At 40.2% G+C, this 12,499-nt stretch overlaps 1 protein-coding gene across 1 annotated transcript; it reads left to right on the top strand.

The window, feature by feature from the left end:
• Positions 1 to 10,124: 10,124 nt before the first annotated feature.
• Positions 10,125 to 11,870, top strand: LOC147625108 (uncharacterized). The gene is made up of 2 exons (XM_086818371.1): positions 10,125 to 10,365; positions 11,214 to 11,870. Exons 1-2 carry the CDS (start codon positions 10,335 to 10,337, stop codon positions 11,669 to 11,671), a joined length of 489 nt encoding a protein of 162 aa, XP_086674497.1. The 5' UTR covers positions 10,125 to 10,334; the 3' UTR covers positions 11,672 to 11,870.
• The last annotated feature ends 629 nt before the right edge of the window (positions 11,871 to 12,499 follow it).

The raw sequence follows: 12,499 nt of genomic DNA, 5'->3' as shown, positions 1-12,499 counted from the left end.
TGGTGGAGGACCCTTATGTGCTTATAATAATGCTCTGCGAAACGTGCAATATACAGTTGGTTAAATAAGCTAAAATCACCTCTTCAAGTAATTCTCAATGCATTCTTACTTGTTATTTTCAACCAGAGGTCCAAGCTCCTCCGACAAATCGCTAAACTCCTTTTCTCCAAGCTACTCTCTGCATGGCCCCCTTCCCTTACCAATGATGTCAGAACCAATTCTTTGGCTACACACATTTGCACCCTTCTTGGACCAGCATTCCTATCAACACTAACCACTTTTTCCACCATTTCTCTTGTATTGTCTAATAATTTCTTCGATGTTCCTGCCTACATAGTGTGAATGATTACCCACGTGTATCATTAACCAAGTGGGTCTCATCACTAGGCATGACATAATACACACAACAACCACATGATCCCTTGCATGTAGCTGGCTTCTTGCAATAGTGGCAAGTGATCTTCCCATTATGTATGGCTGGGAGACCCACTATGCAAGTCCTCTTCATGCATCCTTTGAAGTAACTATCATTGCTAATGCTAGTGTTTAAATACCAGGGAGGATAAGTTGTATTTGGGCACTCCATTATGCCGATACAATGGCTAATCCTGCACACTCCTTGAAAGGAAACATTTGAAGTGGCTGGCTTTGTCCAAATATGACCATCTAACTTGTGGTCCATCCCTGTCATTGTTGAATCAGATCCCTTTATGTTTGGAAACTCAAATATCACATCTCCATCATAAAACCTTGAAAGCTCTTCAACTTGTACAACTCGTTGAATTCGTCATACAAGCTTTGTCAAAGTGTTGTCCTTCTTCATTGTAAGCAAGAAATCCACGATACTCTTACTATTATGACAAGAAAGTGATCCTATCTGAGGAACCTTTGTTCATTAATAAGGGAACTGCATCAACAAACTGGGAGGGACTTTCAAGATCCACAAACACCCGACTACACATGGGTGTATGACATTCTGAAGTGAATGTCACCTCATACAAGAGAGAAAGTGACCCCTCAAGGATATAGAGGTCATTACCCTCCATATCTTGATGTGGAATAAGGCTCACATGCTTTTCCTTTCTCTATGAATGATGGCATCTAAGGACTTTAACTCCTTGGGATAAGATTTTTTAATCAAAAAGTCCTTGCTACTAACAATACCTTTTCCATTGCACAATGGAACACACATGTCAGCATCAATAAGTTGGGGGAATAGTAGCTTGGCCTCCATGAAGAGAGAGAGGGAGAGAGAGAGAGAGAGAGAGAGGATGGGAGGGCAAAAGATAGATAATCCAAGAAACTTAAATATTTAAATTAAAAGTTTTAGGGTTAGGTTTAGGTTAAGGGTTAGGGTTATGTTTAGGGTTATGATTAGGGACTAAAATGTGCTTAAATATATAATTAATAAATTAATTATTAGGTTGCACAAATAATAATTGCATCGTTATGTATTTATATAAATTACAATTCTCTTCTGTTTATAGATGACTATACAAAGTAAACCAGCCATTTATGTTATCTCATTAGAACATACTCCAAGGTTGTATATTGTCTAACCTTGAATGCATTTGTGAAGGACTAGTCTCACGACACGGCTAGCCATCTACAACAAGAAAGGGGAGGATGGTAAGGATAAAATGGTTCTATGTATTTAATGTATCTCATGAGTATAAGAAATTAAGAGGCATACACTAGTAAGTGAGAAGACAAAATTGATCAAGTTAAATGATCCTCTACACCACTTAGTGTATCCCAAAGTAATAGCAACATAAATGATTTGAGGTATACCAAGAGTGTAAGAAATCAAGAGGCACACACATCAAGCAAGGAAACGAAACAAATCAAGTTAAATAAGCCTTTTCACTTAGTGTATCCCAAGAAATACAGACATGAATAATGAAAAAAGGTGTGGGTCAAATGATCCTATGGGCTTGGTGTATCCTAAAAAATAAACGTATAAAGAATTGTAAGGATAAGATATATTTCTCTCTCTATCTCTCTCCCCCCTCTCTCTCTAACTTGATCTTGCTACCATATCTCATGAGAGGGGAAAGTAGAGAGAGAGAGAGAGAGAGAGAGAGAGAGAGAGAGAGAGAGAGAGAGAGAGAGAGAGAGAGAGAGAGAGAGAGAGAGAGAGAGAGATGGTAGCAAGAGCAAGTTAGACAGAGAGAGATCATATAGTGAGAGCGTAGAGTAGTCACTTGCATTGACCTATGTCTATGCCAATTTTTGGTCCTCTATAGAGGCACACTCTAATAAAGGAGGTGAAACTAGTTAGATTAAATGAGCTTCTACGTGCTTGGTATATCCCAAGAAATGGGTACATAAATAATGAAGATGTATATTACAAGAAAGGGGTCTAAACAATAAGGGATAAATGATCCTATGTGCTTGGTGTATCCCGATATATATATATATATATATATATATATATATATATATATATATCACTAGGGATAAGGGTCAAATAATCCTATACATTTGACATATCCCAATAAAGGGAGAGAAAATAATTTATAGTGATAAACAACACAAGACCATGCAAAGGACAAGCTTGATATGATAATAAATAGTAGAGAGAGAGAGAGAGAGAGAGAGAGAGAGAGAGAGAGAGAGAGAGAGAGAGAGAGAGAGAGAGAGAGAGAGAGAGAGAAATTTCTATTAAATGTCTTCAGAAGGCCATAAATCTATAGGAGATAAAAGTTATGAAGTTGTGTTACAAAATTTGGTAACAGATGAAATAAAATGAAAAACATTTGCTACCAAGGACTAGTCTCACGACATGGCTAGCCATCTACAACAATGTTTGAGTTGGTAGAGGGATCGTGTGGGTTTACGTTGAAGTGGTAGTTAGATATTCTTCTTTCTAGACTTTTGAGATTTGTGTTAAGTGTTTGAGTGTGTAGCATGGGCTATCAAGGTAGCCAAATTAGATTTCCACCCTTGTAGTAGCCTTGAGCTACAAGCATTTATTTTTTCACCCATCTTTTAATGCCTTACAAAAATTTGGACAATGATTTTGGTGGTGGAGTTACCGACTCTGAGGGAGATGAGGTTTGGTACCCTTCTTGGAAGAAGCTTGTGAGGAAGCACTGGTGTTTATGAGCAAAGGGATCAAAGTGACATGCAAGTTCAATAGTGACCAAACAATTGACTTTCAAAAGTGTGGTTTCAACCCATAGCATCCCACTGAGAATTGTAGGTTCTTATTGCTAAGGGTGTGGACAAATAATGAAATATTTAAAGGGTGATTTATGCTATGCAAGTAGTACTCAGAGGCATCAATTTATGTGTCTCAGCCATGCATTTCAAAGTAGCTAGAATTATGCAACAGTAGACTTGGAAGTGGACCAGCTAGCTATTACATGATGTGAAATACCAAAGCTTATCATCATCTTTTGTAAATTCCCCCTTTTATGGACTTGAACTACTATGCTGCTTCGTTTGGCTCAAGCATCTAGGCATCTTGATTACGATAGCATGTGTTGCATGCATAGTAAATTTAAACAAAAGTTGAGTTTTCATGGATCAAGAGTCTATAATTGTAAAACTTTTTGTTGGTTTGTTAACTTTGTGGGTTTTGTATATGCCACGTGTGTGTATATGCCACGTCAAATTGCCGACCGCTGTCAGCTATTTGACGTGGCACTACAAGCTTCGATGACAAATGATGTGGAGATGGCTAAGAGCGCAATTGCTGTGAGCAAATATTCATCTTGCTTTTGCCACGTCAGATTTTTGATCGTCGGCAATTTGACGTGGCAGAAGCAAGATGAGCATGAGGAGGAAGCTTTTGTATTGGGGGTTACCATGTCTCATCCTCCGGAACTTTATTTGGTTTTGAGAGGAAATCCTTTGGGTTTGGATTACCACTACTGCGGTAAGGGTTTCTTTTGACCAAACGAAATTGACTGGTAAGGTATACTTGTCTAAACGCTTACTCCTATTAAAATGAATTAGCATAAGTGTTTCATACAAAATAGGAACACTCAGCTTTCAATAAAAGAGGTGTAATATTTGGACAAGATTGGACTGTATGCTTCATGTTCATGGCAATGCCAACTCCTCCAAGTGATAAGTACTTAATAGTGGCTTCTACCAGCACCCCTCCTAGAAGGCGACTTGTGTGATGTGATTGTTAGGTCGTATACATGAAACCAATGGAAGATCAGATGGGCAAAGAGAAACATGAAACCAAAGCTGTTGTGCTTGCCATTTGAGGCTGATCAATGCAGGCTAGGCTTGCTAAGTCTCCCCACTATGGTACCTATGCTCTCCCATGTTCACTAACGTGAAGGCACAAGGCCATTTGTCGGAGACGAAATGAGATTTTGCATTGCTACACACATCGTGTTGCTTCTACCATGTAGTTGGGCACTGTTAATGCAAATGCATCTAGCTAACTCTAGCCTTGCTCTACTATCAAAGCCAAGTTCTAGAGCTTGGAAGTGACCTATTTTTTGGCCAAAAGCTACAACCAGAGCTTGTGTGGAACTTGGAAAAGCAACATATTTGAGTATAAGCAAGCTAGAAATTAGACAAGCAAAAGAAATGTTTGTTAAGTGCAAGCTTTGGAGAAGATCAACTCAAGCTTTGAGGACATAGAAGAAAACATGGTAGATCTTTGCTATAGAAGCATGCATAAACAACATTCTACTTCATGATTCTGTGTCGTTGGCCACCTTGGCCGGTCACTCAGAGTCCTAGCTTCCTATTATCCTACACGCTACCCATGGCACTTCTAAAAGGGATGAGCAGAAGTTGCCAGATTTTGTTCCCCAAGCTCGCCCTCCACTAGCGAGGGCCACTGCTTATAGAAAATCGCATTAAAAAATGAGCAAGCCGTGAACAACAAACCATTAAGATTAAGACTATAATTGTTGTTTAAAGATAACCTCTCATGTTAAACCATTAAGATTGAGATTATTATTGTTTTTTAAAAATAACCTCTTGGTTGGCTTACTATTGGGCTACAAGTGTGAGACGACGATGCCAACCTGAGAGTGAGCGTATATTCAATCATCCCCAATTGATCCTCCATCTGACATGCGAGGGCCAAGTACTAATAATAGTTCACGTTAGCATGGCCACGTTAGTAGAGGTAATAATAGTAATGTCAGCATGCATAATAATAGTTCTCGTGAGGCAGTGCATCCACCGTTAGTATTCGAGGCTAGCTTCGTCGGAGAGCTTGTGCACCATTGCCAGCCCTTGGGATTTCGCTCCAGCCGCTCGATGAGTTAGCACGCTGTACACACTTAGATAGGAGCAAGCCCCTCACTAAGAGACAGTACGAGGATCAAGCCATGCAGTTTAATTACCAATTAAAATAAGCCATGCAATTTAACTATTAATCAAAAAGTAAAATTCTCTCTCTCACACACACCCACGCACGCACGCACGCACGAGAGAGAGAGAGAGAGAGAGAGAGAGAGAGAGAGAGAGAGAGAGAGAGAGAGAATAAGTCCACAATGATGTCGCCATGCGAGCCATGAGCATGAGAAGCCTGCAAGTGAGTTAGATGATTAGGGTTTTTAATCATAATTAATTTTTATTAATCCTTATTATTCTTTATAAATATAGAGCAAAACTCCTTCATTCCATTGTAGCCTCCTTTCCGAACCCCCCCCCCCCCCTTTCCAGGTTCTCTCTCTCTCCCCCTTCCTTCATATTTATTTTTTTGATCATCATAGTGTTTTGTCTTTTAAGAGCCAAACAAGTGTTGTTGTATGTGTTGTGCCTTCAAATTAGCCTTTACATGAGGGTAGAAGATGGCTCCTAAAACTCGTTCTAAGAAGGCTCATGCACAACATGATGTGGTGGATGTCTCTCAACCAGAAGGATCCAAAAGCACCGAAGTGCTTGGTGTGAGTGAGGAAGCCTCTACAGTAGTCACACATGTAGTGGATAGTCATGTTAGTGGCTCAATGATCCCCTAAAGCTCTAGGAAAAGGCTAGTTCATAAAGACCCACCAACACAAGATGTGCCTTCTTTGCTAGATGAGTTTAGCCGGTTGGTGACTACAGAATTATTGCAAGATTGGTTGTCCAAGCATTTTGTGGACAAGGAAGAAAGGCTTATAGGGGTACCATTGTGTAGGCTTTTGGTGAACCCAGCCATAAGGACCACAGATGATCATCTAAGAGAGCTCAAGGAGAGTTTTGATCAACATGGGTATGTGCCTACACAGGGTAAATTTATTGTGTTAGAGATTTTCCAGGAGAACAACCAGTGGAATTTAACCCTCAAGAAGCAAAATGGGCTAATGGATTTTGGACAAATCAGTCCCATCGTTTCAATGTGGCGGGATGCATATCTCCTTATATTTATTTTATTGATGCTATTTTATTTTGTGGTTTTTACACATGACGATTGTGTTATGTAATTTTGTAATTTACAGACGATTGATTCATAGAGGTGGAAACACCTCCATAACAAGAAACTTATCGTATGGGATGGAAACCACAGGGTGGTTGCATGGACTAATGCAATATTTAAAAGTAAGTACAACTTATCTCAATGCTTACATCTGTTAGTTCATTGTCGTGTCATTGCCTTCACCAAGGAAGAGGAGGCTGAGCTATTAATGTTCCTGGCGAACCTAAAGAAGTGACTTCATGATTTGACCTAAATTTATTGCATATATTTTATAGTGTAGCATGTCTTTGACCTTGTATGAGGTACTTTAAGTAGAGTGACACGCATGCATGTGCCTCAAACAATGGCCCATGATGTATTTTTCATGCAAAGGTTTGGGGTTGCAAACCCAACCACCTTACTTGATAAGCTCGGGAGTTAAGCAGTGAAGAAGAGAGAGAGGAGTCTCCATCAGAATTTGGCCCATCAGAGAAGGGAGATGAAGTGCACTCCGAATCTAGGCATTTGACAAAAAGACAATCGAGATCTCGAGCATCGCACTCCAATAGGGATACAGCTAGTTCTGTTGGTCCTCCACCTAGTAAGTCATTCTCTTTCTAAGAATATTTTAATCATTGCAAGTTTCATGCAATGCTCTTTTCTTGGGTTTTTAATATTCTATTTTGATTTAAAATAACATCTCCAGATATTCACCCACGATATATGGTGATAGAAGAAAGCATAGTGTATGTGGCCGACACAATTCTTGGAGAATCTAGTTCATTGAGTGTATCAATTATTCAAACAAATAGATCATTGCTTTGTGTCTTCTGAAACTGATAACAATTGACCTTGACATTTCATGATTGTCACATATGGCAAGGTTTATTGGGGGTATGGGAGTATTGTTCATTCGGCGGTGGGCAGGGATGCTCTTTAGTGTGGGTGGATTTCCCAACATCATTGATTGTGGATCCAGATTATCCCGTTGTGCCTAGATGGAATGCTTGGATGAAGGAGCTTGTGGTTGCAACATGTGTGTTAGCCAATGAGTTTTTAAAAGATAACGGGACATTTGTCACAGCAAAGCAATCCTAATCATCTTCGAACCATTGTCGAGGTTGCGAAATCTCACAATCTCTCTCTCTCACTGTATCTATAGATGCAAGGAGCTTACCATCATCAGATTGATGATGATGGAACTAAGGAGGTGTGACCTACACAAACTATGTTTAAATATAAGTATATAATAGTTTTATCAATGGTTTGAACAAAAATGTCTAACTTGTAATTGTGGGGCAGGTGCCCATTATACTTATTGGAGTGTTTGTACACAATCCACCAAGTAGATATAGCCCATTATACTTATTGGAGTGTTTGTACGCAATCCACCAAGTAGATATAGCCCAACATATATTCGAGAGAATGGAAATGATGCAGTGGATGGGAAAGGTTTTGGGCCACATTCCATTGTTGTTTCAGAGTGTGAATACTGCAACAGGAAAGAACCCAATCTGATAATGGGTAGGGGCCGTAGGCCTCTATGAGGTCCAGCTGAGAGACAAGTGGTTAATGCAAGGTGTGAAACAAGAAAGAGCTTTTTTATAATTTGAATTTGTGAAAGCATGTTCAAGTGGTAGGGAATACATCTAAATTTTTTCACTTTATAGGTAGTTGCTTGGTAGGGAATTTGTGAAAGCATGTTCAAGTGGTAGGGAATACATCTAAATTTTTTCACTTTATAGGTAGTTGCTTGGAACTTTCACTATGGAGGGGGATCTAGTTCTTGATTGCTTTGCAGGGACGGGTAGCATGGCAAAGGCATGCAAGCAGATGCTCCGACATTGTATAAGCATTGAGGATGATTTGCTATGCCATGAAATTGAGTTGGGAGGGCTTGAAGACATCCCTAAAGACCTCGGTGATAATAAATTCATTGGCAAGGAGACAGAGGCATTGCAAAGGGCACAAGTGGAACCTATGATGGCAACTCTGCGACATTTGCCATGGAATCAAGGTCTTAGGCCATATGCACATCCCTCCCCATCTATGCCACCTCCATTTTATCCACCGCCATCTAATGCACCATTTCCTTATCATGTTCCTCGACATTTTATGCCAATCCCGACATATCCTCCATATGCACCATCACAGCTCCTTCCTTCTTTCTGAAGGGCCACATAATAGAATCAGGAGCTTGAGTATGCCTCCACATACTTGAATGACTCTAGGAATGAAGGTTTTATTTTGCCCTACAATTCTCATGACATCATCTTTTGTTATTTATGAATGACTCTAGGAATGGAGATTTTATTTTGTTATTTTGAACTATATTCTCATGGCATCTACTTTTGAACTACGATTCTCACGGCATATTCTTTTGACATTGTATGAATGAGACTCTAGTAATGGAGGGTTTATATTGATATTTTGAATCATCAATTGTAGTTTGCATGACATTGTCTATTGTAATTGTTATATATTGAGGGTTTAAATTGATATTTTGAATCATCAATTGTAATTTGCATGACATAATCTATTGTAATTGTTTCATGCATGGAGAGAGGGAGAGAGAGGGGAGGGGTGTATCTTGTACCTTGTATATTAATTTTGAGTTGCATCAAGAGATAAGGAGTTAGCATAGGGGTGTAAAGAGATAGAAAATAAGACAGGGGGGTTTAAAGAGAGAGGGAGAGCATGGATGTAAGAGTGAGATTGAGAGAGAGAATGAAAGAGGGTCCTAGGGAGAGAGTGCGAGAATGAGGGAGTGAGTAGAGATAGAGTAGAGAGAGAAAAAACGCTCGCCATTTTGGAGGAATTGCTCATTGGAAAATGCTCGCCAAAAAATTCCCCCCTATAAGAAGATATAAGAAGACAAGACTACCGGCTAACTTCTTGTATAAGGTCTCACCCACAAGGTTTGAGTGTCTTGAATGGATAGCTACTTGTGTAAGATGTCATCCACAAGGTCTGAAGTGTCTTGAATAGATAGCTTGGACCACACCATTGAAATACAAACTACCTTGCATTGGTGGTATGCCAAATACCTTGAGTGTCTCACCTATATATTTCTATTGAGAGATGAAGATGTTACCTAGCTTTTGCCAGACTTCAATCCTCACCAAAACAATGATATGCATACGCCCAAGATTAGTCATGTTTCAAAATCTACTCTTCATATCTGCCATGTAATGTGAAGATGAGGTCATCTACATAGAGAACAATGACCATATGCTTTCCCTAATCATTAAAGGCATACAAATGTGCATCTAAAGGACTATAGAAGTGACCAAAACTCACAAAATAAGCATCAAACCTTTACCATGCTTGTGGGGCCTATTTCAGTCCATAGAGTGAATTTAGTAACCAACAAACTTTGCTTTTAGAATCGGGAGTGAATCCTGGCTGCTCCTTTGGTACCATACTTTAGGGCCTATTTTAGCCCATATAGTGCCTTTCGTAACCTGGAAACTTTGCTTTTGGAATTCTCGGGTTGCTCCACATATAGCTCCTCCTCGAGATTCTTGTTGAGAAAAGAAAGTTTTACAAGCGACCAATCTCTGCCACCACCAATGCAAGGACAGTGCGGATTGTGGTTAACCTACAACGAATGTAGGAGCAAGAGTCTCCTGAAAGCCAAAATCTTTGGCAACGTGGTACTTTTGCAAAGTAACGTCGGATTTGTATTTTGCCTTGAAAGTGTCTCATAGGGAAATCTACGAGGGTGGTTTTTATTATGCATTAAGTGGAGATAGATGTTGAAGTTGTGGATGGAAATCTCACATTGTCCGACTTGCTGTTCTTCTTCAAGGTTCACACGGTGAGTGTATTGCCGTGGCCTGCTGCCCGACCCCCGGACGTGTGGACTCGACTCTCAAAAAGGGACCTCATTTTCTAGGTCGACCTGCTTCTTCTCCTTGGTAGCTTCTTACATATTACGCCATTTTGCAAATCTTTCTGCTTGTCACACACTATGTGGAAATCTCTCTTGTTTTCCAGCAAAGGTACACACCTCTTCACAAAAATCCTAATTGTCTTATTTTTCTTATTATCACAGAAGCATGTTGGTTTATTCCTCTGTGTGTGTGTGTGTGCGCGCGCGCGTTGGGGAGGCAGAAAGGATTCCATATATCTCTGGGATCTAAGTGGGGCTTTCGCCTGGAACCCCATTTCAGCTATTATGCCATTCTTAGGATAGATTTTGATGTGCCTGTTTTGGGTTTTGCGAAATCTGACCACACCAAAAGAGGAGGAGGAGGGGCATGCCCCAGCCGTACCTGGGTTTAGTGTAATTTCACCTTCTAATTCTCAAACATACATCCAAATTTACACATTTGAATATTTTGTGGAATTTTAGTTCTAAATTTTCACACGTGCTTATCCTGAATCAGCTCGTTGAAGTGAACTTCTTAGCATGCTTTAGCAGATAGTTTTTTAATGCTACACGAGCCATGACTATTGGAACAAGGTAAGTGAAGGTAAGATACATGCCATTGTGAGCCCTTTTGGTGCATTGTACAGGCTGGTCTAGGTCAGGTACATGCCTTCATGAGATTTATTGATAAAGGGAGAGGGCCATTGATTGTATAGAGAAGTGGGTAGGGTAGGTGCATGCTTGTGATGGGAGAATCTGGTGCCTAAATCCAAAGGCCTATGAGAATGTCTTGCTGGGAACAGCAAGAGCAATGTGTGGACAAGAGATATGGAGCAAGAGAAATCAACTTCAAATTAGGTGCTGAAAACTGGTACAATGGGCTAGAGAAGCTTTTTCCTAAGGAACTCCTTGTGGCCGTAAAAAAATTCTCTTCAGCTTTCTTCACGAGGACTGAAACACTGGAACTATTGATGGCAGGAGGTAAAGGCGGGAGTCCTAGCGACAAGGATGCTAGTGTTGGAGCCAAGGAAGGTGGTTTTGTAAAGGCCAAGACAGGAGGTTTCACATCACAGGCAACAGTATTGGTGAATGAGACAAACCAGACACTTTACCTAAGGGACAAAGTGGGGGCTGCCTATGGTAACACACGGTACAAGATCCCAGGCAACAGTCACGTAGAGGTGTCCCCACTGCAGCACACCTTCTTTAAAATGTTAGCTTATGCAGTTGAGGAGGAAGGTAGTGTTGGTGGGAAAGAAACAAATGGAGAGTCAGGCAATCCGCAGACTTCCGACTCCCAACAAAGCAAGACCAATGGGAAGAAGACAAGCACTGACACCAAACTCACTATAGATAGTGATCAGCTGGCTGACAACAAAAAAATTACGATTAGTTTCGATGGTCATGAATATAAACTCAAGTTCTTGCAGCGGTAACGTTCTTTGATTTTGTTCAGCCATGGCATAGTGCATCTATATTGCCACCAGCTTCTCGCTTCCTTTCTCGAGAAGAGAGCTTGCAGCAAGATACGGTGTACTCACCATAAATAAGTGTGAGAAACTGTGGTGCATTGTAACGTAGGTATGTATGTGTTTCTCTTCTTATTTTAGACTAGTTTTCATGTTTGTAAATTATAATTGGATGTGCTCTCCTTAAATTGAACTTTTAACCTCTGAAGAAGTTGTCAGTGTTTTTGTCAAACTTCTCTTAGTTTATAAGTGTGGCTATATTCCATAATCCTCTCAGTTTGTAAGATCAGATTTAGTCTAATCTCATGAAGGCATATGTATGGCAGATGTCACATACATCAAGCCTGAAATGCATGTGCTATACATACCGATAGTGTGTTGCAAGCAGTTGTGTTGTGTTGTGTATGTATATGTTTGGCATTCCCCAGCATGCCCAGCTTGCAGGCTTACGGGTCTTTAGGTCTGCACTGTGAGGTGCTCCATCACTACCTTCCTCATAGCATGATATGCTGAGACTCTGGTGGTAGTCCATGTCAGAGGAATTGGCTGCTCCCTAGACTACGAGAGTTATGTTGGGAAATTTTGTTTTCTTAGTCTTCATGCTAGATTTGGTAATGGGGGTTGAATTTTGTGTGGATGTAATGCTGAAGACATAAATATAGCCGTTAATAGGGCATGGTGGATCTTTAGATTACGTTCCTTTTTTAAGGCCCCATCTGCATAACCTATAACCTCTCTATTTACTCCATGTTTTATGATCCAGATTAATACGTCGCCCAAAACCTTGGTGCATAA

The sequence above is a fragment of the Cibotium barometz genome, chromosome 24 (assembly GCF_041138505.1).
Source record: "Cibotium barometz isolate CiBa-2024 chromosome 24, ASM4113850v1, whole genome shotgun sequence".
NCBI lineage: Eukaryota > Viridiplantae > Streptophyta > Polypodiopsida > Cyatheales > Cibotiaceae > Cibotium > Cibotium barometz.
This window is presented reverse-complemented; position numbering and strand designations above follow the sequence as displayed.

Coding starts and splice junctions, on each gene's coding strand:
- LOC147625108 (XM_086818371.1), top strand. CDS start 10,335: ATGTGGAAATCTCTCTTGTTTTCCAGCAAAG. Junction 10,366..11,213: donor TCTCTTGTTTTCCAGCAAAG/GTACACACCTCT, acceptor TATTGATGGCAG/GAGGTAAAGGCGGGAGTCCT.